This window comes from Phalacrocorax carbo, chromosome 4 (genome assembly GCF_963921805.1).
Source record: "Phalacrocorax carbo chromosome 4, bPhaCar2.1, whole genome shotgun sequence".
In the NCBI taxonomy this organism is placed as follows: domain Eukaryota; kingdom Metazoa; phylum Chordata; class Aves; order Suliformes; family Phalacrocoracidae; genus Phalacrocorax; species Phalacrocorax carbo.
Window position 1 is genome coordinate 50,672,623 of NC_087516.1, and position 27,003 is coordinate 50,699,625.

Genomic DNA, 27,003 nt, shown 5'->3' on the forward strand with positions numbered 1-27,003 from the left:
GTACCTCCCAGTATTTTCGCCAGTACTTTTGTCCTCTTTGCCATTGTAATTGCATATACCAATCACACTGTGAATAATTTCCTACGGAGAAATTCCCAAGATTAGTCAATTTATAATCTGTGATACATTTTACTTTCTCTTGTTATTTGGGGGTCTTAATATCTCAGATTTGAGCATTTACACTGTAGTTCTTAAAACAAACATCTGGTCTGCCCCAATGATTATCCCAAGCAGTTTTAAAAGGAATCAGAAGGCCTATTATAGTAACACTTGCCATAGCACCATGTCCTGGGAACTTAGAACAGACCCAACAGTTGCTTGCATTAATTGCAGAAGCAATTCTTGTTACCAATTGTACATGGACATTTTCTTTCCACAGGGCCTCTAATCCTTGTCCTGTACTTCCCAAAATTTCAGTCAATGCGTACACTACAGCTATTATTGCTTTAGTGTAAGCTTTAAAGGGGCTATTTCTTAGGAGGTCCATGGTTTCGGTGCTTTCTTAACTCGAGAATAGTGGATCCATGGTACTTTTCCTTCTGGCTTGACTGCTGTGGATGTAGTTAACAAAACCTGACATGGTCCTTTCCACTTCTCCTGTAGTGGTTCAGAAGTCCAGGATTTGACGTACACCCAGTCTCCAGGCTGGAATGGATGTGCTGGGGAATCAAGACTTAAAGATTTATTCAAGACTACATATTTATTCAGTTCCTGCAAAACTCTTCTCAGAGCAATGATGTAATTTCTCATATCACTCTCCCCTTGTATTCGCATCTCTCCTCATAGTCCAGGTGTTTGATATGGTCGTCTGTACATCAGCTTGTACAGCCTGAGATGTTGGCTACCTCAAGGTTGGACCCTGATTCTCAACAAAGCTAAAGGTAGAGCCTGTGTCCAGTTCATTGAGGTTTCTTGACATCATTTGCTTAACTGAGTTTTAAGGGTACAATTCATTCTTTCTACTTCACCACTAGACTGGGGTCTATAAGGGGTATGCAAATCCCAACTAGTACCTAACAATCTACTTATTTCAGTAACTTCTTTGGCTATAAAATAGGGACCTCTGTCCAGTGACATTCCTAAAGGTATTCCAAATCTTGGACTTATTTCCTTCAACAATATTTTTACCACGTCTCTTGCTTTGTTAATGCAACATGGAAGGGTCTCAGGCCAACTTGTATATGTGTCCACAAGGACCAACAAATAGTTTAGCCCTCCTTTTCTTGGCAATTCAGTAAAGTCTATCTGCCAATATTCTCCAGGTGCCTGTCCCTCAGCAATTTTTCTAAACTGAATTTTATTCTGTGTTTTTGGATTGTTCCTACAACATATTTCACATCTTTCTGTGACTGATCTAGTGGTTTCTACGATGTTCCTGCTAATAACTGACTTCTGCAAATGCTTTAACGAATTTTCTGTTCCCCAATGCACAGCATTACGTTCTTCCTTCACTAGACTATTCATAAGGGAATAGGGTAATACCACCAGGCCTGAGGGTGTAACTGCCCATCCATTTTCCCCTTTCTCTGCCTTTAAAGTCTCAATTAATTTTAAATCCTGCATATCATAAATAGGATTTTTCTGGAGGGAGATTTTCTTTTCTGGTACTATAGCTAATAATTCCTTCTCTAAGCCTTTTTCTGCAGACTGCTTTGCAGCCAAATCAGCTAGCTTATTTCCTCTTTCTTGAGTGGTTCATCCCGATTGGTGAGCTTTACAATGCATAATAGCTACAGCAACAGGAGCCTTTATACTCTCAAGTAAACTCAAAATTTCTTCTTTATCCTTTCTGTCCATCCCTTGTGCAAACCGTAGTCCTCTTTCTTTCCAAATGGCTCCATGTACATGCACTTCTCCAAAGGCATATTTTGAATCAGTCCAAATACTTACACGTTTGCCTTTACTTAACTGCAAAGCTCGAGTGAGAGCAATCAGTTCAGCCTTTTGGGCCAATGTTTTTGGTGGGCAGTGCTTGTGCTTCTACCACTGCATTGACAGTGGTAACTGCATATTCTGATACTTGCTTTCCTTCTTTCATAAAGGTACTGCCGTCCAGATACAGTTCCCAATCCAGATTCTGCAAGGGAACATCCTTTAAGTCAGGCCTGCTTGAATAAATTCTGCAACGGTCTGCAGGTAGTCGTGTTCAGGTTTGCCTTCTTCCTGTCGAGCTGAGAGGAACATAGCAGGGTTAACCACAGCAGTAGTCTTTAGGGTCACATCATCTGGTTCTCTTAGTACCACTTGATATTTTAGCATTCTGCTAGGGGACAGCCAATGTCTGCCCTTCTGGTCCAACACTGTAGTTACCATGTGTGGAACATAGTTATCTCCTGTCCCATGGTGAGCTTCCAAGCCTCTTGTATTAATAATATTGTTGTAGCTACTGCTCTTAAAAATGCAGGCCATCCCTGACTTACTGGATCCAATTGCTTAGAAAAATATGTCACTGCTCATTTATATCCTCCCAAGTGTTGGGTCAAAACACTGAGGGTTACGGTCTGCCTTTCATAGGTGAACAGTTCAAAAGGCTTTTCTAAATTAGGCAGCCCAAAAGCTGAAGCTTTCATCAAGGCCCTTTTAAGTTGAGTGTATGCATTCCAATTTTCATCTGTCCATTGCATGGAACCTTTTGATGATTTCAGTAATTCATACAAAGATTTCACTATCAGTCCATAAGCAACACCATCTCACCATTCCTAAAAACATTCTCAGCTCATGGACATTTCAAGATTCTGGAAGCTGGCAAATAGCTTCTTTCTTCTCATTACTTAACTGTCTCTGTCCTTCCAGGATTTCAAAACCCAAATATGTTACAGTTTCTCATGCAATTTGAGCCTTTTCCTTTGATACTCAATAACCACTTAGTCCAAGGAAATTTAATAAACTGTCAGTTCCAGGCATTCTGCCCAGGAGTTTCCAGCTAACAGTATATTGTCAACATACTGTAGCATTATCCCATTCTTATTGTTTTGTCTCAACAGTTCTAAATCTTTTGCTAACTGATATCCAAAAATTGTTGGACAGTTTTTGAATCCTTGCGGTAATACTGTCCAAATATATTGGGACTTCCTTCCGATTTCAGGATTTTCCCACTCAAAGGCAAATCATTCCTAACTTTCAGAATCAAGCCGGATGCAGAAAAAGGCATCTTTTAAATCTAGGACTGTAAACCACCCCTATTCTTCAGTTAAGAGCAGTTAACAGTGTATATGGGTTTGCTACCACAGGGTGGAGATCTTGGACAATTTGATTCACTGCTCTCAGATTCTGAACGAACCTGTAAGATTTCCTGTCAGCTTTCCTAACAGGTAAAATCAGAGTATTATACTTAGATTTACATTCTTTCAACAATCCATACTTTTAAAATTTCTGTATAATATGTACTAACCCAATTTTGGCTTCTCACTTTTGGGGGATATTGTTTCAATTTTACCAGTGCCGATCCTGGTTTAAGGTCTACCCTTATGGGTTTAGCTCTCTCTGATTTCCCTGGTACATCTCCTGCCCAGGCAATGGGAATCACTGCATCCTCGACTCCAGCGGGGATTTTCTTTTCCACCTGCTCGATTTCCTGCAATAACAATATCATAGCTTGGACAAATTTAGAGCCAGGCATTATTACTTCCACTTCCCCATTTTTAAACTTTATCTCAGCTTCTAATTTTTCCAATAAATCTTGGCCTATTAGAGGTTTGGGCACACCTGACAGATACAAAAACTGATGCATTACCCGTTGCTTTCCAATTTTAAATCTCATACGTTTAAAGAAGGGCTGTGTCTCTGCCTTTCCTGTCGCACCAACGATTCTTACACTATCATATCCTAATTCATGTCTCTTTGAATTTAAAATGAAATAGGTTGCCCCTGTATCAACTAAACATTCTATCTCTGTTTCATCTTCCCCCAGCTTAATTTTAACCAGAGGCTCTGCTGGGGGAGATTCTTCCAGCCTCCCTCAGTCCTTAGCTTCTATAGCTAACACAGGAGTGCCTGGTTCCCCAAGTTTCTGCAAAGATGGGGCTTCTCACTTCCAGTGCCCCTCGTTTTTGCAATAAGCACACTGACTCTCTCCTATTAGGGATTTTTTGAATCCTCTGCCACGTCCTCTTCCTCAATAACCACCTCTAAATCCACCCCTGGTTCCTCCTCGAGGGCCATAGTTCCCTCATAGCGCAGTGATCAGTCTGGCATTCCTCTTTTCTTTCTGCTGATCCCTGTTCCTATAGACCACCTAAGCCATATCCAACAATTTTCCCAAATCTCTGGCATCTGCTCCCTGTAGCTTTTACAACTTTCTCCGAATATCATCGGCAGACTGCCTGGTAAACAAAGTCGCTAACTGGTTCTTCCCTTCTTCTGACTCGGGATCAAGGGCTGTATACTTCCAGGCAGCTTCCTTCAATTTATTTAAGAAATCAGTTGGAGATTCTTTTCTATCTGGCTTGATTTCATATACTTTTGACCAATCTGTCACTTTCAGTATAGTATTTCTTACACCGAACAAAACCCACTTCTGATATTGCATTAACAACAATTTATCTCCATTGTCAATAGGGTCCCAACCAGGATCTACTGAGAGAAAGTGGTGCTTTAACTGCCCTTGCAATACCCCTGCTGCTACCTGAGCCTCAACCTGAGTTCTTGCAGCTTTACGAATTACCTCCCTTTCCATACTATCAAACAGTACTTGCATGATAGCTTCAATATCTCTCCAATCTGGATCCTGAGTTTTGACCACAATTTCAAAAGCACTAGCCACCCGATCAGGATCATCCCTATAGCTACCAGCAGCTGTTTTCCAGTTATTTAAGTCTGTGATCGAAAAAGGCACTCTCATCACAACTGGACCATCATTTCCAACTGCTTGTCTCAGCGGGGCTTGCAATGCAACTCCCTGCCGGCTGCAAGTTCTCTCCACCACCAGAGTTGTTCTTAAAACACCTCTCTTGGACGCATCATCCAATCCCTCTGCCCCAGAGGGCTCAGACCCATGATTCTGAGGTCTCTGTCTCAATCTTGGAGCCACTAACATCTCTGCATCCTCGTCCTGCTCATTCTGGGTCAACACCTCTTTAACATTTTCCCTTTATCTCTCTCTCACCTATCCTTTTCTAATACCAACACCAGAGGATCGGTTGGGCCAAACTGATTCCACATTTCTTTTGCCACTCAGGATACTGCCTTAATGTAAGGAACATATCAGCATACAATACCTCATCACATTTTCCTTCCCTCCTTAAAAACATCATTAATTGTAACAAGGTATTATAATTTAAAGTACCATACAGTGGCCAATTTTCTTTATCTTACAATTTATATAGCAGCCACCATTTATTACATACTTAAATGATCTCTTTTTGCTACCCTGCCAGGGGGTCCAGCAATTTGTTTCCAATGACTCAGAATACAGCCCAAAGGTGATTTCTTTAAAACTCCCCCACCCATAGATGATCCAGCGCCCATTTTAAATACAAGGAATAACACATACGGGTGAGTCCTCTGTAGAACAGCAATACAAACAACCAAATACTATAACAAACAAACACTTATAGCAATAATTACTACAGTTATGTTCAACGTTTATCTTAAGTGGGGACTCTAACACCAGCATGGGTCCTAAACCCAACCCAGAGAAGCGTTCGCTGCATCTTACAGGCAGGTAACCAAATTTCCCAAAAGAATGCCTTAATACTTACAAAAGAGTGGTCTTCGTTCAGGGGCTTTTCAGTCTGGGGATCAAGGCCCTCCCTGAGAATCCCTCGATGCCAGCTGAGGTCCCATGATCCCAGGAACCATCAAGGCTGAAGAGCTTTTTCCCATCTGGGTCACCAAAACTGATACCGCAAGTTGGCAAAAATAAGAACCCGCTAAAACTCAGTGCGTAGTTTCAGAAAGCAGGCATTCTTTATTGTGCCACTGGGCGCACAGGGGATCGCTCCACCTGGTGTGCGCGCCAAGTTGCTCTACTCAGGGGTTATATGCAATCAAAATACACATATTCATTGGTTTTCTAGGAAATTATCATCGTGTGCAGACTATTTTGCGGAATTCATTAATATAAGCAATTGTCCTTTATGCATGCACATTCGTGTCCATTGGTGGTCTTCCAGGGTTCTCCGGTGGTCATTGACAGTCTTCCTCACCGTGTCCACTGGTTGAACCCAGTCTTTGAGGGTGCTCAGTTTGCTTTTGGCTTGGTTACACAATTCTTACTGATAGAAAACTAGCTCATTATAGCACATCTTCCTTGATTATTCTACTCCAGGATACAGGGCCTCCAGACTCCCTTCTCTCTAATCACATTTAGCAAATTCTAAGACTATCTGTTGGCAAAGTAATCCAAGTATTTCAGACTTAGCTCTGTTGCTCCAATTAGAAGGGGACTATATGCTCCTTTGAAGTTGGTATCACCCTCACACCGCCATCATCTACCCTTCTATCTAAAAAAAGCCTGAGCAGACACAGGATGGGGGGCACCTGCTGAGCTGATGCAGTGAAATTTTCTTTGTTATGCTCAAACTTTTTATTTGGACACGGAACATTGTGAATTTAGTTGGATTTCATTAAAAAATTGTGTATGGCAGTAGCACCTGGGTTACTGCCAAATTACCCAGCTCCGTTTCTCTTATGATGTTTTAACTGAAGAACTTGGTTTTTGTTAATATTTTAACTAACTTGTTTCCCCCCTCAGAATAAACTAAAACAAACAAACAAAAACAAATCAATCAACAGGTACAACCAAAGCAAGTGCTTGTGGGGAGGGTGAAGGGGCCATCGCCCTCCCCCCAAAAAAAGGATTTTCCACCAATTCCCATTACTTTCTTCTGCTAAAAGGCTGCCATCAGTCACCAGTTTTCACACTTCAGAAATACCATGAATGATTGTGAATATTACAAAGATTGGGGGTTTTTTTAATAACAATTACGAAGTTACAGAGATGTTACAGGGTGTAGGTGGCTATCACTCTGTGTAATACTACCAGCCTATCAGCATCTGGACTTCAAACACACACTGAAGATAAACTGCAGCTATGAGATATGACCAGCAAAGCCAGCTCAGTGCAACTAGTACAGTGCTGTTGTGTACAGGACGATCGAGCCTCTTTTTATGGAGTAGTCCAAGGTAGATGACACAAATACTCACTCTGAAGGACTACTGAGTAATCTGGTGACATCTCAACAGGAATGAGAACCACATTAAAGAAAGAAAAAAACAATCAGTACTTCAAACAAAATACTCTTTTTATTAGAGTATTTTGGATTAAACATACAGAAATCAAGATTGCTATTTAGAATTTTTATCATTCAAAGTTTTTCCCTCTAGAAGGACGGTAACTCTATCTCAGTGCATGTTCTGCAGAAAGATCGTACCTCTCAGGTGTCTAGCTCATAAACCAGAGCAATACTGCGCATACCCGGTGTGCAAGCAAAAGATGGTAATGCTGTAATGCAACTGACATACAAAAAATGCACTGCCAACACATACACAGTCAGTTCTATGGCCCAGCGATCCAGAGAATAGCATCAAGTTGAGAAGTAGGCTTAGCAGCACAAGAATGAAAAAGAAAACACAGTTCTTGACCACAAAAAAATTGAGTCAGTAACAGGTTCAGATTTGTAGCGTTCCTCCTTCGCAAGGACTGCGAAGGTCTGCAAATTTAGCCACTGGTTTGAAGACCTTCCAAAGCATCTGTCGTGCTGCAGTCAGGGGTGCAGAAGTCTCACTGAAAAAGGTGCTGAAATGAGTGATTCTACAGCCCTTGCACACCTGCAAACGTCACCATCGCAGGAGGTCTGGTGAAGGGCTCGCTTATGGCCAAAAGACCATCTGCTGTAGACTAGCTTCTGCACTAGGGGATTGACACCTATCTCTACCAGCATGGTTAAAATTGAGCTCTTATTTATACACAGGACAACATTAACAAAGCAGCGTGTGTAGGTAGCTACACCCCTGCTGCCCCTACCTGCTGGTGTAAGTTCCTGGACATATCGTGTAAGTAACTACCATCACTATCAGACTTCAAATATTCAAGCTTTATACTTTGTTTACATATGCACACAAATACTACAGCTAAGACCTGCAATTCTGTGCCTTTTCATGCTGCTCCACCATTAAGGAAAACCTAAGCAATTGGCAGGTTTTAATTAGGCACAGTAAGTTTCCTAGACTTTTTTTTTTTAAATTGAATAAAAATATAGTTTAGAAGTATGTTGGGTCAAGATTATCGCTATGTGTGGTACAATCAAACCTGGTTAACTGGCACTCATCAACTATCTCCTGATGGAATGTCTAACAGCAGATTTCTTTAAATGAAAAATCCAGATGATTGAGAGGTATGCAGAAAACTTGTCTTAAATATTTGAAACTACATGTGCAATCTTACAGAACACAAGCTACAGTTACAGACATAACATTAAATCTTATTAACCAATAGTGCATAAGAACTTAAAAACAGTCAGTGAAATCAGTTCGGCCAGTGACTTCCAAAAAAGTCATGCCTCGACTATATTGTGTGAAGGGCGGAGAGGGCGGAAATCATTCTTAGGCAAGTTTAACACAAAGTTTTAATTGACATTTGAAAATCTGTTTTATTTTACGTATACTATGTATAAAATAAATTAAAAAGGGGAAGGAGGAAATAGCTTTGTATATGCTACAAATTAACACACACCAGTAGTTCCGTAAATGAACATTTTACCATCTTTGTGGTAAAAAGTTGACATAAAGGTTCAAAACCATACAACACTTATAAATAGAAAGAGTTCAAAAGATACTTTTTTTAAAAAAAATTGAATTTAAACATCATTTTCCCTTCCCCTACAATACACTTTAGTTCTGTATGTCATAGCATCGATACATTTACAGAGTATTTGAATGTCACATCCACACAAGAATTGATAACAAAGCAGGTAAAAGTGCTAGCGGTGTTACAGTTTAGGACTTCTCCCAAATAACTCTACCTGCTCCTCAGCCTCCTGAAGTGAAGGCTATCAACACTCATCACCCAGTCTGAGGTATGGGCAGAAGAAAAATCTGCAGCTGGTACTCCCTGCCCCGCCTTGCCTCTGCTATAGCAGCTAATAGCAACAATCTATTCATCTGGTAATTGACAATGGTGGCACAAAATCTCTCACCTCATTTAATCGCTATACAAAAAAAAGTTATTTTGAAACACAATTATTAAGAAAAAAAACACCCCACCTGAACCCCCAACTTTAAACCTTCTTTGAAACCATGTTTAAATGTTTTTGTTCCAGATTTAAAGCTTCACATAAACACTGGACAGAAGGATGACAATTTTAAACCAATAAAGCACCTAAAAACATACCATAGGTAAAAATTAAATCAGTCATCTCTCCACTTCATAAAAACGTAGAAACCCTGCCAGCAACAGTAGTACACTCAGAACGAACAAGGTGAAAAGGAGCATCTAGAATACTCAAGAGGCTTGCTATGCTACTTCTCTTTATTGCCCATTCTCTCATTTGTATGGATGGCCACTGCATGACAAGATGCCTGTGATAGTTCTCTGATCTTCCTTTCACCACTGCTGCCAGCTGAAGTCGTCATTGCTGCCAAAGACCAAGAAAAATCCTAGGATCGTGGCAAAGATGACTGTATTCCCCGTTAGCACAAGTGCACATGCGCCCCAGTAAATCTGTGAACAAGGGGAATTTAGTTAGACACATTTTGCACTGAATACTGGCAAGACAAAAGGTAACTCTTAACGTCACATTCTAGACAAAGTTGAGCAACAGGTCCATGATGCAAGAAGGTGGCGTCTCGTTATCTGTGATTATGCCAAGAAGGCTGGGTTTACCCAGAATGACTCGACCAATTCACAGTGAGCCAAGCAGACCTGCAAGTTTCTTCTAGCTGTGTTCAAAGCGCTGGCTAGCAGGTGTCTTGCTGCAACACCTAAAAATAGTAAAGTAAGGCTAGGCGACAGCATCAAACACACCTGCAGCCCAGCTATACTTGCTAACCATGCTATAAGGCTTTTTTAAACAGACATTTAAGGATGCAGGTCTTCAAAATGCCAGCAGATACCCTGGTAACAAAAAAGGAAGTGAATGTTTCCCAAGGAGTCAGTGGATTACTCAAAGGGTGTGAGGCGTTCCAACCAACCGTCTGAGCTGTTCTTGCCTGAAGAGATTTTATGAAAATGCACTCCATGTCTTTTGATTTAGTAGCGCTCTCTGAAATTCACACAAAGGGGGTCATCTTTTAAAGGATTTTAGTGAAAAGCCATATGCTGGGAAAGATGTAATGACAACTCGGAAATTTAAAAAATACCTCCATGTATTGGTTACAATGAGTGCAAAAATGCATTGTTTATTCAAGCTTCTTTAGCCCAACTTATTCCACAAATTGCCTTCGAAGTATTCTACACACTTTTATATTTGGTTACTTGCCTGTTAAGTTTTCACACTATTTTCTACCTCATTTTCTGTGCATTGCATAGAGGCTGTCAGAGTTTATTCCATGACCACGTGAAGCAACTGGCAATCACAACAGTCTGCCATGCTTCCGTTTCTAGTATTAGGGTTTTTTGCCAAAGAACTGTTATTCCATTTACCCTGCAAGCATCTTAAGTACATATTTATAAGAGTTGCTTAGCACATAAGAGCTTTACCTTCAGTAAAAAAAAACATAAAGAACAAAGTTTTATAGGAAAAAAAATCATAGATTGAGATATTACTAACCAATTCTGCTCTTGCAAACACTATCGGTAGCCCAAATGCTGAGACAACAATGCCTGTTGTAAGAAATATTGCTAGCTCCTTGCAGGCATTACTTGTAGCATCTGTGTCATCTACTAATCTTCTTGCTATGCAGTACGGGATAGGAGAAAGGATGTAAAAAAACAGAACAAACAGTGGCCAGTACTGGCTGAAAAAGAAAGGAGAAGTTAAAGTTAATTTGATTTACTTCCTGTTCTTCCTAAAATCAGTGCAAGGCATTTTCCCCATCCAGCATCCACATTTGGGACAGACAGACACAAGCCCAGAGAAAGCAAATCCTTCGCTTTGGAACAAGCTGACATTAATCCAACAGACCGTGTTTGTGAGCAGCTTCAGCTGACCTCAACAGCAGCAGCAGAGAGCTCACTAACGGGATATTCATAAAGCAAGATTTCACTAAGCGAGCCTAAATCTAACGCCACCTCACAAGATGAGCTTAACTCTTAAGTTTAACCTGTCAGCTTTACTTAAGAATTGCAGAGAGACCTTTGTAGAGCCCTCACGTCATTTTGCCAGTAAGCTTTCAGCGCACGTACATGGAACAGAGTATTGTCCTCTGCTAATATTCAGCTGCCGTGGGGCACCAAGACTTTTGTTTGGTTTTTTAAAATCTGAATGCAACCAACAAAAAACTACAAAAATTACACTGTCATATTGGGCAACATTTTCTTTTACTGCTTGCGGGTCGGCAGACTAGATTTCTAATGTGCAACTGCACATTATTTCAACAAAACGTTACTGTAGTTTGAAGGATGGCTGCAAAAATATCTTCTTCCTAAGGGCTTGTGTCACCAGCCCTGGTTTTATAGTAAAAGAAAGCTGGCATAAGAAAGCCAGTCATATATATAGAGAACTGCAATTCGCAACCACTAGCAGGACTATCAACAGGATATTTGATATTTATTTAACATTAAATAAGTTGGTTTAAAAGGTTTCCTATAAAGCCAGCATTCAATTGCAAAGGGTCAAAGCCATAAGCCTCACTTTCTGAACTTTCGGTCTACTACTTCGTACCTCCTGGAAACTAAGATATAGGACTCGATAGACTGAAAGTACAGACAGCAGCTGCAATGATTCCGGGCGCTGCATTACCAGGTGTGTCACACAGCCGAGGGTCCGCCTGACCGGCACCGGCAGCCCGGCTACCGCTACGCAGCCAAGACAAAACGCAAATGCTTTCCTGACAATGCACACTTGCTGTCTGCTCGGGGAGATGCTCTGCTTCTCAGCCACGGGGGCACAACGCTGGAGCCGCCTTAGCGCGGCGCATTCTTTAACTGTCTGCAGCCAGGGCCGGTGATTTAACTTTTGTTGCTTCCAGTTTTACGGTGAATTAACTCCTGGACGGTCTTTTTTCCCGCCCCGATCTTCTGAAGCCAAAACAAACCCCACCCAAACCCCCTCCCGCACACTTATCGGTCCGCGGTGACGAAAACCAGGCTGCCCTGGCGTTACCGACACGCAAACGGGCAAGAGAAGAGCGCACGTTACTTGTACTGGGGGAGGGCACACCCGAGCATCAGGAACATCAGTCCGACCGCTCCCCCGAAGGACAGGCTGATCAGGGCTACAACGAGAACACAGATCGGCAACAGATGACGGGTTCGACGCGCCGCAAAAAAACACCGACCCCAAACCTTCACATAAGCGCGACGGCGGCGCGGCAGACCCGCCCGCCCCAGCCCCGGGAAGCCCAGCTCCTCTCCCGCCGCCCTACCCGCTCCTCCCCTCCGCGCCCGCCGGAGGGCCTCCGCCATGCGGCGGGGCCCACCGGGCCAGAGCCCGCCGTTGGCCAGAGCAACCGCTCCGCCCCACCCCACCCCCCCGCGCACCTTTGATACCAGCCATGGCGCCGCCCGTCCCGCGAGCCGCACCGGCGTAGGGCCGCGCGCCGGGAAGCGGAACTAAGGCCTTCCGCAGCCGCTTCCGGGACGGGAGGGCGCCCCGCCCGCTTTCTTCGCCCGCTCCGGCGGCATGACGCGCGTGACGTGATGAGCGCGTGACATGCCCGCGGCACTGGCTCCACCCCCAACCCCCCTACCCCATCCCCAGAGCCCGGGAAGCTGCCGCGCCGTCACTCAAAGCGAGGAGCCCGCCCGCTGCGCGCCGTTCCCCGTCGCCCATTGGCCCTGACGGCTTTAGGGCGGGGCTTCGTGTGGCGTCTTCAGACCGTGCCCCTTCCGGTGGGCTCGGCCAATGAGTGGCGCCGCGCCCGGAGAAGACGGTTAACTTACGGGAGGGCTGTCATGGCGGCAGCGATGGTGCCCGCGACCCTGTTGCTCCTGCTCTGCGTTGTTGCCGGCCCCGGGCGATGCTGGGACCAGCCGGGTGAGACCTGCGGCGGTCCCATTCGCCGGTCACCTTCGCCGTCTCTCCTCTCGCTGGGGCGGCCCGCGGGGGCGGGGGGTGGGGACCTTGCGCCGGGCAGCCCTTTAGTCTGGGTTCCCTTGACATCGGGTGGTGTCGCAGTATCGGCCCCGTGGCGCGGCCGGCGGTGTGACGTCCCCTGAGAGGAACAATCCAGAGCCCCCGCCCCGGGAAATGGGGGGCCATTTCCGTGCCCCACTTGACGCGACTGGCGCTGCCCGGAGCTTCGCCTCTCGAAGCCGCCCGCTCCTGCGTCCTGTCAGCCCCTTCGCGAAGGGAGGCCCCCGCGGCTAAGCGGGCGCGTCTGGGCAAAGGTTGACCCTTGTGCTGCCTGTTTCAGGGAGGATCCTGCTGCGGGAGGTGCAGGCGCTCACCCTCCGCAGAGGTCAGTACACCACAGCCCGGCGGACAGCTGCAGTCCCTCAGCTACAGTGCACGGGAGGCTCTGCCGGGTGTTCCCGCGTCCCCGAGGTTGTTCAGTGTTACAACAAAGGTTGGGATGGCTATGATGTGCAGGTAACCGTTTAAAAGTTGTCAAACGTGTAACGAAATCATCTTCCCGCGGACTTAGTAACTTCTGAAGGAGAAAAGAGTAACAGGCTAGGGTGTCAGTTCAGTTTGATTTTTTTTTTGTTGGAGAGCCTTCGAAAACTAAAGCTTAACCTAAATACTTTTTGGGTGTGGATATTCTAGAACTACTGTAGGTATGTCTTTGAAATATTCCTGAAGGCTGTAATGTAAAAACACTGCACAGCAAATGTTCGTTGGATTTAACTTTATTTTTTAAATTTAATTTTTTTAATTAAAATGTTGCTCAACTTGATAAAACCAAACTCTTGTGAACCTGTAAGGATACTCTTGCTTTGTTATTGCTGCATGGATTTCCAGTTTTTAGAGCAGAAAGGTTTATAAATATTTGCATCACTTCAGCTCTACCTTTTAAAAACTAGACTTCAGACTTATGTGACTTTCTCTTGCATCTTAGTATGTCAGTACTAGTCAGTAAGTAGTCATGTATTTCTGTTTTGTTATCTGTTATTTAAGCTTTTGCCAATAGGTTGACCAGGTTTTGAGGCTGAAGATAATTAAAACCGGAGCAGTATTGTAAAAGTACAGGCAAATTTGAATTGGTGGTTGGTATTGCTGTCCTGAATTATTAACTTAGAAACTACTTCCCCACCCCTCCCAAAAAAAAAAAAAAGTGTTACTTGCAGTTAGAGGTGATTCCTAAGTTCAGATACTTCAAGGAAATGTGAAGGTGAGGAATCTGCATATATTCAACAACAGAACTGCACTATGATTGTTAAGTGTTGCATACGGATATCTAATGATGTCTGTTCTAATCTCTTTTGATTTCTGTCTGGACATAAATGAAATCAGGTGCACTGGATTTCAGCCTTCCATATTATATTTTTGTAGTTGCCATCCAGTTTACATGGGGCAGGCACTTAAGTAACTGTTGCACAGGGTACAGGTAATTTTTAGAAGTATTCCTATGCCTGAAGAAGGGATAGTTGAAAAACCTCTTCAGTGAAGAAAACCAAAATCTTCCAGAGCTGTAACACCTCTGTGTTCTGAAAGAGATTTTTTTAACTTTTAGGATTTAAAAAAATATTCTTAGTTAATTTCAAATTCTTAGTCCTTTTCAAAACAGCAGTGCTTAGAAATTTCTTACCCTGTCCCCTTTTAGATGCTTTGTTAGCAATTGCAGCTTTATTTCAGAGCATATTTAGGGAAGCAGGCAGGTATTTTCATCTCTGGAGCAGGAGGCTTTATTTTGTATTGTGCTTATTTTTTCAGTGGCAGTGCAAAGCAGACTTGGAAAATGCCTACCGTTTTGGACAGATCGAAGTGAGCTGTGAAGGCTACGATTATCCAGATGATCCCTACATCTTAAGAGGCTCTTGTAGTTTGCTGTTCAGGCTAGAGTTGACTGAGGAAGGCGAAAGGAAAGTCAAGAACTCTGGAAGCTTTGGTTCTGGCTATTATCAGTCAAGGAAGGATTCTCCTGATTCTGGCGCTGGAGCGATTGTTGTAATTGTTCTTCTGGTTCTTGCTTTTGGAGTATACAAGCTCTTCCTTGGTAACCAGCAGCCTCAGCAGAGTTTTGGTGACAGTGGTGGATTCACTGGACCTTCCTGGCAGAGTCAGCAGGCACCTCCGCCTCCTGGTTTTAAGCCTGGCTTCACAGGTAGGGCTCAGATCCATTTATGGTACCCAGAAGAGCAAGTGGGATTGTACTGTTCTATCTGCAGTGAGCACAGGTGGGATAGGCTTAAAACAATACATCAGCAGTCGACTTCGAGTTGGCTGCAGGCTTTGCAGCCAGCTTTGCATTTTGTTCTTTGTTCAAAAGTGAAAATAAGAACTTGGCTTCCCGCAGGCTTTCAGGGCAGACTGTGCAGCAAGCTGCCCTTTGGACCCTTGAAAAATCTTTTCTCCCCATGTTCTACAAAAGTTCTGTTCATACTCTGTGAAATATGAGGATTGTGACAGGGAAGAACAATTTTTCATAAGTAATCTGGAAAAGGGGATAGCCTCACGCAAACAGATCAAACTTGTGCCAAAGAAGCGTTTGGAAACTTTACAGAAGGGTCTTTCAGCATTTGGGCTGCTGGCCCCTGACTTCATTCACAGAACAGTTGAGTATCCTGTACCAGTCCTCAGTTTAACAGGTGCTTCAGTGTAGTCCCAGTGGTTGAAAGGTTTGGTTCCCAGGGCAGAGAACTGTGTCTGAACTACCATTGGCGGTGCAGCACCTGAATCTCATGTTGTGCCTTTCACCTGAAGTCGGAAATAATATAAACAGTGACAAGGCTGCTGCTGGGAAAAGATACACTTTTTCTTTTCCCAGAAAACCGATGATTTTTGTTAGTTAATAAATGGGCTGCCTTAGATGGTTGCAGTGTCTAAGGGAAATAAACATTACTCATCTGGTGTCTGACTAACTCATTAAACCATGTGTACATGTGAAGTGCTCGCAGCAGTGGAACTCCAATTAAATTCTGACAAGTTGCATAATCTCCATCTTTTTTTTTTTTTTTGTGAGATAGTACCCCTTCTCTATCAAGTAAATAAACAGCAAGGATTAGGTTCGCTTAGTCAAAAGCTTATATTTTAGTAATGCTGGCTAACGCTTTCTTCTAGGTTTGCTCAAGCCACTCAGCCAATAGAGGGTGCCAGTATAACTCTTTTGAATACCCTTGTGCAGGGCATGGGCAGCAGAAATTTTCAGATGTACCTGCAGTAGAAAATTAAAGGGGTTCTGCTTCTGTATTACTAGTGGCTTTGCAAATTGGTTTCCGTGTAGTTATTTCACACTTCAGTCTGTCTATGCTGCATGTGCATCAGCAACTTTGTGCGTGCATGCCACTTGCCACTGGCATACCGTGGTAGATACTGAGAGCCCTGGTCATAAGGCCAGGGTTCTGTCACACTGGGCACAGCCAAAACAGAGTGAAGGGTAGCTTTTTTCCCCCTCTCCTGTTCCTTGTCAGTTAATTGCAGCAATACATTTTTTTCATTGCAGGAGTCTGAAATCTAGCAAGGGCAGGGCCTTGAAAATGTTCTCTTGATCAATACCGAAAATGGAGACACTTAAAATGAATATTGGGAGCCATATAAGGCTTAACTTAACAGTATTTTTAATAACGAGTGACAATGATTTCTGCTCAGATTTCAAACAGTGTAAGGAGGAAACCTCTTGATTATGGAGCCAGCAGAAAAATGTTTAGTGTTATGCTACTTTGTGCATATAAATTTTTATAGCAGAGCAAAAGCACATCTCTGTGTGTGTCCATGCAATCTGGGAATGTATTAGTCTTTGAAAATCTGCATGGTAGTGAAAAGCAATGTCTTTCACTTATTGTTGTTAATATTTAATTTCCCTCACTTAAAATACCCTTCACATGCAGAATGTGTCCTGTGAAACTTGTTTGGCTAGCCTGTCTTAATTAAATTCTGCTTTTTCTCTGTTAGTGGTTTGACACGATCCTTAATGTTTACTCTAGATATTTCAGCAAAAAGTGACTCAGTTTTCTGAGTCACTGTTCAGCCATGGTGCTTTTGAACAAACGAGTTAGTTCATCTCCCTGATTAACATTGTTTTTACAGTAAACTATTTTCTTTTGTTCCAAATCGGCATAGTTTAACAGGTGTATCATCCCAATAGGAGTTTGTCTTTCTCCCAATGCATTCAAAATGAAATTCAATATCAAATCCAATGTAGACTTAAATTATTTAATTTTTTTAATCTTCCTGACTTCAGACAACCTACACCAGCTTGAAGACAAACCAGGCCCAGTATAACTTTTACACACAAGATCTGCCCCACTTCTTTAGGTGGGCGTATTTCAGGGAGACTGTAATCTTCAGTCCTTTCCTTTACACTTCCTTATGTGTTAAACCTGTGGTTGAGCTTATTTTTGCATCCTTGTTCGTTTTTTTTTTTCTAGACCAGGAAATTATTCTACTTCAGTTTTGCATCTTTTCTTTTTATTTCTAAATGGACGACATTTGGTTCTGAGTCAGAACCTCATGTTATGCAGGTCATGTGAAAATTCTGTGACTCTCCTCCCCCCCCTCCCCCCCCCCCCAGCCCACTTGATATGCTTGCAGTTTCATCAAGGTATTTGTCAAGCTTGGTGACTTATGCATAATAAAAAAAAAAAACATTGCAATGTGATTGCAGTTAGTGTGTCTTTTGATAACAGATACCCAACTAGAATTACCAGAACAATATAAAGTAATGTCAGCCATTAGACTGAGCCACTGTTACTCAAAGCATGCAGCTGTTTTGAGTGATACTAGAAGTAGCGTGTCCTAGTGGTTAGTTCACTCTTTGGTTTTATGTATGTGACTTCTGTTCCTGCTTCTGGCCTGTTGAGTGACCTTGAGCAGATTACTTTTTCTTCATTTTCCTTTTCTATTTTTAATCTAACTTGTCTGTTTATGAATCTGCAGACAGGGACTCTTTGCCATGTTTTGCGAACATCAGGGATGTGAGATGAAGTGGAAGCTAATTTTAACATAAAATACTTTTAGTGTTTGTTTCTATGTTTTTTCCTGCTTTCTGAACTGTGAGGCCTTTCAAGTTAGGTTTGATCAAGAGTCTCCTGAAATCGGGAGGCGTTTACGGTGTAATTTTCCATTATCTTTAACAGAGAGTCTTGTTGCAACAGCTGGCCTGAGGATTAGGTGCCACTAAGTAATGTTTTCTGTTTTCATTTTCTTTAAGAAGACAACAGCTTTGGGACTCGTTCCAGTCATGGACCCAATTCAGGACCAGGATTTTGGACTGGATTAGGAGCAGGAGGCTTGCTAGGCTACTTGGCTGGCAGTCACAGGTAAAATATGCGTGCTATCAGATTTTAACTATTTAAGCTTTCAGGGGGTATGCCGTATACTACATTTACATTGTTTCTAAGCTTTCAGGCCTGTATCATCCAAGCTAAAATCCTACCTCTAGAACAATTTTGAGGAGCAATCTATAGCTCCAGCAGCAGAGACATTTTAAACTTGTTTCTGGGGAAGAAGAATTGGGAGGACTGAGGTACTTCATTCTGCTTTAGCTGATTACTCTGACCTGGCATGATGGCCTGGAAATTTAAAATGAACATTTAAAAGTCCATCTTGCCCACTGCTGTAAAACACAGGAGATAACGGGAAGCATAAAACCATCTGTAGATCTTGTATAAGTGTCACCTTTCCTAAAGTCAGTCTGGGTGGCAGCTGCTGTTCTGTGATATTAGGTGTGGTCAGATTAAACAGCCTTTAGTGGACAGTCTCCCATGGATGGAAATCCAAGAAGTGTGGTTTTCCAAAGGTTTGTAGGTTGTATGTAAGCTGCATTTTGGAAAAACATAACGCAGACAGCATTCAAAAGGAATTTTGGTGCTGGAGTAAGCATCTGCTGGTCATATTTGCTAAACACTTTAAAGATTTAAAATGCAACATTTCTAGATAAACTGTTTAAAGGGAGCAATTGCTGCCATTTTAGGCTTCACTAGAGAAAAGATTTCCTGCAGGAAATCTTTAGAGCCCAAGCAGTTTCCTGTATCAAATAGCTGTATGTGTATCAAGTCTAATGCTGTAGGAATGCAGTAATATAACAGATGAAATATAGCCATGTATGTTTTTATATATTGAAAGTTTGGGAGTAAGAGATCATGTAGACAGGAGTGTGTTAAAGCATCTTCTTCTACTGTAAAGTTTTTTGGCAATTCCCAAAGCATTATCAGGATTGCCTGTTTATTAAGGAAGTATAAACTTGGGCCATAAGAGAATTTCTAAAATGTCCAATATGCAGTCTTGATATCATAGGGTCAAGTAAGGTGAGACAGGGACAGTGATGCCATTGACAGTAGAAATCGTCTATAAATTCACTTTGAGTACAGCTTTAGAGGTTGAAAGGTCATATCTTGTTCTATTATATTAACCCTGGTAAGAATTCATAAAAGGTATAATATGCTAAACGTTTTATTGACTTAAATATCAAGTCTTAAATACATGACCCTTGTGTTTAAGCAGTGTATTTATGTACTATCTACATATAGGTTCATTCCTTGATTTCCACACCCTGCCCTGCTCTGCGCCCCCCTTTCAGTAGCCACCTCTTATTGTTCAAGATTAGGGGCCTAACTGAATATTTAAGTCCAAATACATGAAGAAACTTCCTAACTTGGGCTTCTTTTCTTTTAAAACAGTCTTTGGTCCACTATTTTTTTTTTTCAGTCATCTGAAATTATGTGCCTGAAAATGCTGGTGTGAGATAGCTGTTTGTAAATTTCAACAGCAGTAAATTCCTTTTCTGTAGAAGCAAGGAATTTAAATCAGTGAGTCAAAGGTCGTGATGTGTTAGTCTTATTGGTACAACCTTTTCAAGATAGTTAACTGTGGGATATTTTCTTTTGTCTCACATGGCTGGGATGTAGGTGTTGCCAAAATGCATTCAAGCTTCCAATGTCAAATCTACTTTCTTGTCTGACAATTCCAGAGGGAAAGATTTCCTTATTTGCAGTGTTAGAATTACTTATCCTGATGAATGAGGTTTAACTTCCTTTTGGAAGTCTACAGGTTTTATTGTGACAACACTGGATATCCTTGCTATGAACATATATTATAAATATATTAAACAGGGAGATTTACAGCTTTGAAACAACTGCCAGCTTAGAGATTTCCCTCAGAGGTGCAGTCCCTTGTTTGGAATGGTAATTCCTTAATTTTTCATAAGGGTACTAACGAAGCCTTCCTTCTACTCTGTTTCTCATCAGAGCACAGCCACATTCCCCATATTACAGTACGTGGACAGATCCCACAGCTGTACCTCCAATGAATGGGCAGCCAAGCAATTCCACACAAGGCAGCAGTTCAGGAACAAGAACTGCTTCTGGTAAGACAAAAGACATTTTAACCTCCTGAAGCTTGAGGGGCTTTGACCTATCAAAAATACACAGAAGTTAGTTGAGGTTCAGCAAGCATTCTTTGTTTTATTTTGCCAATTGGTACAGGTAGGCGTGTAACAGTTGTCCCTTATTCCTGTTTCCTGTGGAAGTAGGGCAGCCTTGTGGGGCATGAAACAACCCACAGGCCTACAGTGGGCATGGTACTGCCACCACAGGGTTTGTCTTCATCTGCAAGGTGCAGTAGTTTAAGGCTTTGCCCTTTGGCGTGCACTCACATACCCTTCTCTAGCAAACATGTACAAACATGAGTTCCTTGTCGAAAGGTTGTCTAATCTGCAGGAATAGGATGTCTTTCAGGCCAGTCAGCTCAACAGTTGCTTGCCGTTCTACTTTACGTGTATATGTTTAACTCATCTTACTTATCACCTTTAGCTCTTAGAACTGGGGAGAGCCCAGTGGAAAGGCTGTGGTGGAGCTGACACTTTTTTTTTTTCTTTACAGGCTTTGGGGGCACAAAACGAAGATGAAATCCTTGATGTTATTACATTTGAGTGATTGAACTAAATCTTCCTGTGTGATAGCACTTTTCTTAGTAGTAATAGGCTTCTGAAGTGGACGTGAGGTGTGAAGGACTAGGCAAAAAATTCCTTTCTTTCCCTGAAGAAATGTGGATTCTCCCTTTGTTTAGGGTGTTACAGGTGCTGGAACATCTACTGTTTCACAACAGCAGCTTCTCATAATAATTTTCAAAATAAATTCATCCAAGTTAAGAAGAATGCTACAGTGTCTATATACCTGTCTACACCTGAGCGGTTATGGCAACGGAACAGTAGCCTTACCAGATTTCCAAAGCATGTTCTGGAGTTAAACTCAGAAATTCTGGATTAAATGAAATTTTCTTGGTGGTTCAGCATCTGAAAGGCCTAGTGTGTAATCCACCTGATACCTGAGGGGTGCTGCTCTTTGAAGCTACCTACTTCTGTTTGTCTTTTAAAATTCATGTGAATATTACTGTAATTGCAATCAGCTGCTCAGATGCTTGTTGGGAGTTTTTCCTTAGTGGAAAGAGCAAAACTAGAAAGACTGACTAACATTGTAATGTTTGTATCTATGCTATGTGACCGTTGGAGCCAAAACTTGCAGTCGAGGACACTCCATGTTTTAGGGTTTATCCAAGTGGCTGTGCAAACCTGGGAGGTTTTGTGTATAAATTGTGTATAAATTGTGGGGGGAAACTAAATAAATAAATAACCTGAAATGAGACAAGATGGTCCTACTCTAATTTGGAGCTTTTTCTGGAAGACTGAGGTCATGTAAATTCAGGTAGCTACAGGCACTTAGCTCACATTGAGGCTCCAGAGTTCTCTTTTTTTTTATGGTGGATGTTAGCAATGCTAAGAAAACTTCTGATGTGAACTGGCTCATATCTCAGCCCCTGTCTGTCCCACTAGATGGCCTGTCCAGGACACAGTAAACCAAAGGTGCTCATTGCAAAGGGAAGGGAGCACTCTTAATCCAAGGCTGGTGGTACCTCTAGAACATAGCAGGCCTTGAGACTAGGCAGAGGCAGGAAATTCAATGTCTAGTGGGATGTAAACTTTCCCAGATGTACTTTTTAAGAACATAGTGCTGCCAAAGAGTGGGAAGCAGAGAGGCCTTGCTTTGTTCTGTAACAATATTTTGCGGCTCTGAGAAGTGTCATACAGTTCTTGTGCTCTAGGAGAGACATTGCAAAAAACCCAGAGAAATTTCTCAGGATTGGGAGGGACGGGGAAGACTGGAAAATGGACTGCTTGACGTCCAGGTCTTCTCTAGAGGCCATCCTAATACAGCTTAGAAGTGTGTGTGCGCGTGCCCGGCTTTTCTATGCTGGCAGCAGTCCGAGAAGCATAGTTTTCATCCTTGTGAAAATACTGTGTCTGGGAATGGATGTAAACTATTACAGTAAAAGCAAAGCACTGTTTTACTGATACAGGCTGCATCTCCACAAGGACATTTAGTAGGTATGGTTGGTCTAGGAAAGTGACTTCAGTGGCACTCACCAGAAAGTAACTATGTGCATTTGTGAGTACAAAAAATAATTGGCTCAAATTATAATGCCCAAGTTCAATGTCTGGCTTAAGCAACAAAATAAAACAAAAAAAACCCCACCTAGAAATCTTCAAGAAGTGAACAGAAGCTACAAAAATGTGTAGATATTTGCTGAAAACATGGGAATTATTATAAAAATTATAATTTGAGGATAAAATAGTGGTCTGCTTCTCAGAGCTGCTTGAGGATTAGGGGAAGATATCTCCATTAACAGCCTGCTCTGTCAACCTAGAAAGCATGGAAATGGCAAAGACCTTGCTGTTGGCCTATTAGAAAGTTTTACCTTTTACGAGGAAAAGTGTATGATAAATCCTTATCTTTCTGACAAAATACAGCAAAATAATGTATTTTAAATGAGGAGTTTTTACTTACTTAAGTGTATTGAGGCTGAAATTTGTCACTGTCAGTACTGTTTGCCAATTAATTACATAACAGTGAAATTACTTTTGCTAACTGTTCAGGTAGTTTGAAGCTGAAGTTTGCTCTCGATTATGATGTGTTATGTTTTAGACAATGTTTTCATTTATATTTATAGCTTCTGCCTAAAATGTGTTTTGATGCACAAACCTGACAGATTACCATAGTTTCTGAATCTGTTTGTAGGATATTTTTGCCCTTCCCCTTGATAAAGTGATTAAATAAGTGTAAAAGGAGTACTTTTGTCTTTAGAACACTATCTAAACTATCTAAACACACTAGGGGTGTGACACCGTCTATTTTTTCAGGGTTGGCTGTGTTTCATCAGCTTCCCAGCTGGTGTAATAACAGCCTTTACCCCCAGATGCAGAGCTGGTAAGCTCTGTATTTTGTTTCAACAAAGTAAAGCAATACTGAAAATAAAGTTACTTTATTGATTGGATTTTCAGTAATAAAATACTGAACCATGTAAAGAAATTAAGGATATCTTGTATATCAAGGTTCTGTGTCTGAGTCTGCAGAAAAGCTCCATTATGTTGGTGAGTTCCTGGTTTTACAAGGTGATTAGCTGAACCTTTCAAAAGAAGTTACGATCACTGCTGCAGTTCCTGGTTGTGGATGTAGCAGAACTCTACCCTGGGATAGCAGCTGGGACATCTGCTTCTTATACTGAGAGTGTGTCACTGCTGAACAGGGGCACAGCCTACATATGGAGGCAGTTCAACTTGGCAGCAGTAATGTATGGTTCAATAGAGGCCTGCAAACTTTGATATCAAAGTTTCCTTGACCAAAGATCAAGGATGTTGGTGAGGCTCCCGAATGAAAAGAACTTGGGCAAGGCAGCTTAGAGCTAATGCTTTTGAGACCCCTTGAGCTTCCTTCATGAACGCCTGATCTAGAAGGTCATAGTCTTTCTGCTACTCTGGACAGGGTTTTGGCAGCATCCTCACAGCAACTTCATAGTTGCAAGGCATATGTAAATGCTTAATCTGTTAAATGCTGTTGTAGGATAATTGCAGTTCTACTTGGCGCCTGGGACTAGCTCTGCTCATACTCTGACATGGCTTACCTCCTCACACAAAGCTCAACCTCATTACAGGAATGAAACTCCTGGTTTTACAGCTGACTTCCCCTGAAGTATGTGATAAAAGAAAAAGAGATGCACAGAGATAAGCTTTCCCTGTGCCACTCTGTCTTGTGACTCAACTCCCAGGTCAGATCTGGGCTTTTTCTGCAGACTGTCATGCTATGCACCTTGAGCTTTTCTTGGGTGCAAGATGTGTGCTAGGCTTATCTGTGGCAAGATAGTATGTTGGGGTTTTTTTATAAAAAATAATATTCCATGGTCATTACTTTATATCACTAAGTTACAAAAGGGAAATTAAGCTGGGTAGCACAACTTCCAGCACTAGGAGTTGTTGCACAGAGAAATTGCTGGAATAAAGTAGCAAGCGATGCCCGCCTGCACAGCCATCTAAAAGCTGAAATTGCAGTATTTGTATGCAGACTGTTGTCCACTCAGCACCAATTACAAGTGTTGTATTTTTCCTTCTTTAGTAAATTAGTATTAATTCTTAATGTTTTCAGAGTATGTACCAACCAGTGGTTCTGGTAGAGAAATAGCCCAGCTGCCTGCAAACTAAAGTATATGAGCAAAACCACAAAAAAAAATTTCTCACAGCGATGTGGTCTGTACTAACAGACAATGCTGTTGTCTCGTGTGCAGTGGAACATATTGTGAGGTCCCTTGTTCTCCTTCCATCCCTACTGGGGCAGTTCAGGGTTAAGTGCTGCTTGGGAGAGGCTCCGTATCCGTCAGTGTGTTTTGCTGAAACCTTCCTCTGGTGCCCACTCTCTTGCTTTCCCAATATCGTGTCCGACTACAATAGTTTTCATTTTCTGACATCTTTTCTATTGCAGCTGTGTCTTGCCACTGCTAATGAAAATAATCATCAGACTTCCTTTGTGGCGTGTACTTCTTATCTCTCACTGTCTTCTATCTTGTAGTCTCTGTTCCTGCTGACTGTCAATGTTTCTTCAGTAAGAAAGTGGCAAGCACTTGCGAAAAGTACATTTTGCTGGGAATGGCTGGAGTAGAGTGAGATGAAGTCAAGGGTGCAAGCTGTCAGGCTGTGAATTGACCTTTGTAGGCACTGTATCTGTGAAAATAACTTTTTTCAGCCATCTGACAGAGAAGGAATTTTGTTGAGGGTACAGTCTTGGCAGCTGGTGATGGGAGCAGATTAAGGACTGGTGAACTAGCAGCGTGGGGAAGACCTAAAATCGTCCTTTCCACCCTACCGTAGGAATGACAGAGACTTTTACTAGTATAACCAGGAAGCTGGCCTAGGATATGCTAGCTCAGCCACTCCAGACATGCAATTGCAAATGCTGTAGATGTATGTTTAAAGATATCAGATGCTTCTGAAAATGCCGCTGTGCTAGTCCCGAGCACAAGTAAACGTGGATGCAGGGCCAAGTCCCCTTCTTTCCCGCTGTGGTGTGTCTCAGAATGAATGGAGGTGGCCAGAAATGGAAAGGGTAAAGAAGTCCTTAGGGCAATTATCAGTGGTATGTATTGACATCTTTTGCTCTGAGGACCATCTCAGCAATAGCCCAATTCTGTCTTCAAACTATCCACTGAGAAGTTCAGTGGAGACAAATCACCACCTGCTTAAAGACCAGGTTCTCTGAGTTACTGCACAGGGAGTTTTTGCTTGTTTACTGGATTTGCCTTGACTTCCCTGGCACTGAGACTTTTGTGCAGTCTTTGCTCTACAGCTGTATTTGGATGTCATTGTGCAGGTTCCTCAGAGGGTTTGCCTTTAGATCATGGCCCCTCCTAGTTATCTTCTGTAGGCCTCCTGTGCCCTTGTAATCAGCATGTGGGAATGTATTTGTTGAGGCAGCACTGGAATTACCAGCAATCCAAAATACCTTTTGCTGCTGCTGAGTAGCAAGACTTATTAATCTCTCAGTGGACTCCTGTAGTCATTTTCATGCTATTTAGCAGCTGTAAATGTATCACATCTGCTTTAATGGACAGAAAACAATTATGGTTGAGGGGGAAAAAAGATTAAAAAGTATAATGAATGTAGATATAATGTTGAGGTGGAACAACTTTGCAGAGCTGACCTTCATGCTGGGAATACTCTACCAGCATTCTTCTTCCAGCAGGAGGAGGAGGAGGACTTTATTATTGCTGTGAATTTGAATAATACCACTAGTGCTTCCCGCACCACTCCAGCAAGAGTTGGAGACTTAGGACTGTAACAGGTTTGGTGTTCAATAAAGTCAGACCTGTTAAGGGCTCTTTGTAGTTTGATACACAGCTTGCAAAGAGCTGGTAGCAGTAACAAGTGAAGTTAAATCAGTGCAGAAGTTCATATGGTTGCAGCATAGGCAGAAACAAGCTGATCTGTGCTGTTGCTGAAATTGAGGTCAAAATCAAGCTCAAAGTAGGCTGAAACAGCTCAGAAGGTTCTTCCTGTCAAGGAGAGCCTGTTCAGCACCACTTGTCATGTGCTGCTGACACCTACTGTCTGCAGTGAAGTGCTATTTTGTTGGAGTAGGCAAATCCCATGTCCTCATCATGACTATGAGAAAACCAACCAGCCCCCCTGGGTCACAGCACAGTTTGATTCTCTCTTGGCAAGCTTGGCTGGTTAATGCTGCATGCTCTCCTTCATACCAGGTGGAAAGACCTACTTGCCTTTAATAAGGAGCTGGGGATTAGGCTGTAACTTGGTGAACATGTATAGAGCTGGAACAGTGTAAACATGATGAGAGGAAGACCACACTTCAGTTGAGTAATCCAGTTTTACCCAAGATTCTAACACATTCCCTTTAGCTCAGCTGATGTGGCTGCTAAAGACAAATTAGCGTTTGGATGTTTGGGGGGATTTTACGTTGCAAAGCTGCTTTGGGCATAACTGAGAAACAGAACTTTCTGCAGTAGCTGAGAGAGAAACACAGCG

The 27,003-nt window shown here is 42.3% G+C and overlaps 2 protein-coding genes across 3 annotated transcripts; one reads left to right on the plus strand and one right to left on the minus strand.

Annotated features, from left to right (window-relative positions):
* Window positions 1-7,223: 7,223 nt before the first annotated feature.
* On the minus strand, window positions 7,224-12,746 carry LEPROTL1 (leptin receptor overlapping transcript like 1). The gene is made up of 4 exons (XM_064449916.1): window positions 12,581-12,746; window positions 12,240-12,315; window positions 10,710-10,896; window positions 7,224-9,661 (listed from the first exon to the last, which is right to left on the minus strand). Exons 1-4 carry the CDS (start codon window positions 12,594-12,596, stop codon window positions 9,545-9,547), a joined length of 396 nt encoding a protein of 131 aa, XP_064305986.1. The 5' UTR covers window positions 12,597-12,746; the 3' UTR covers window positions 7,224-9,544.
* Window positions 12,747-12,920: 174 nt separating this feature from the next.
* On the plus strand, window positions 12,921-21,294 carry SARAF (store-operated calcium entry associated regulatory factor). 2 transcript variants are annotated; one of them, XM_064449909.1, is made up of 6 exons: window positions 12,921-13,076; window positions 13,456-13,631; window positions 14,916-15,306; window positions 18,355-18,460; window positions 20,387-20,505; window positions 21,020-21,294. In XM_064449909.1, exons 1-6 carry the CDS (start codon window positions 12,995-12,997, stop codon window positions 21,043-21,045), a joined length of 900 nt encoding a protein of 299 aa, XP_064305979.1. In that variant the 5' UTR covers window positions 12,921-12,994; the 3' UTR covers window positions 21,046-21,294. The 2 variants fall into 2 exon arrangements, with proteins under 2 accessions (XP_064305979.1, XP_064305978.1); XM_064449908.1 differs by having other exon boundaries at window positions 12,922-13,076; window positions 18,352-18,460.
* The last annotated feature ends 5,709 nt before the right edge of the window (window positions 21,295-27,003 follow it).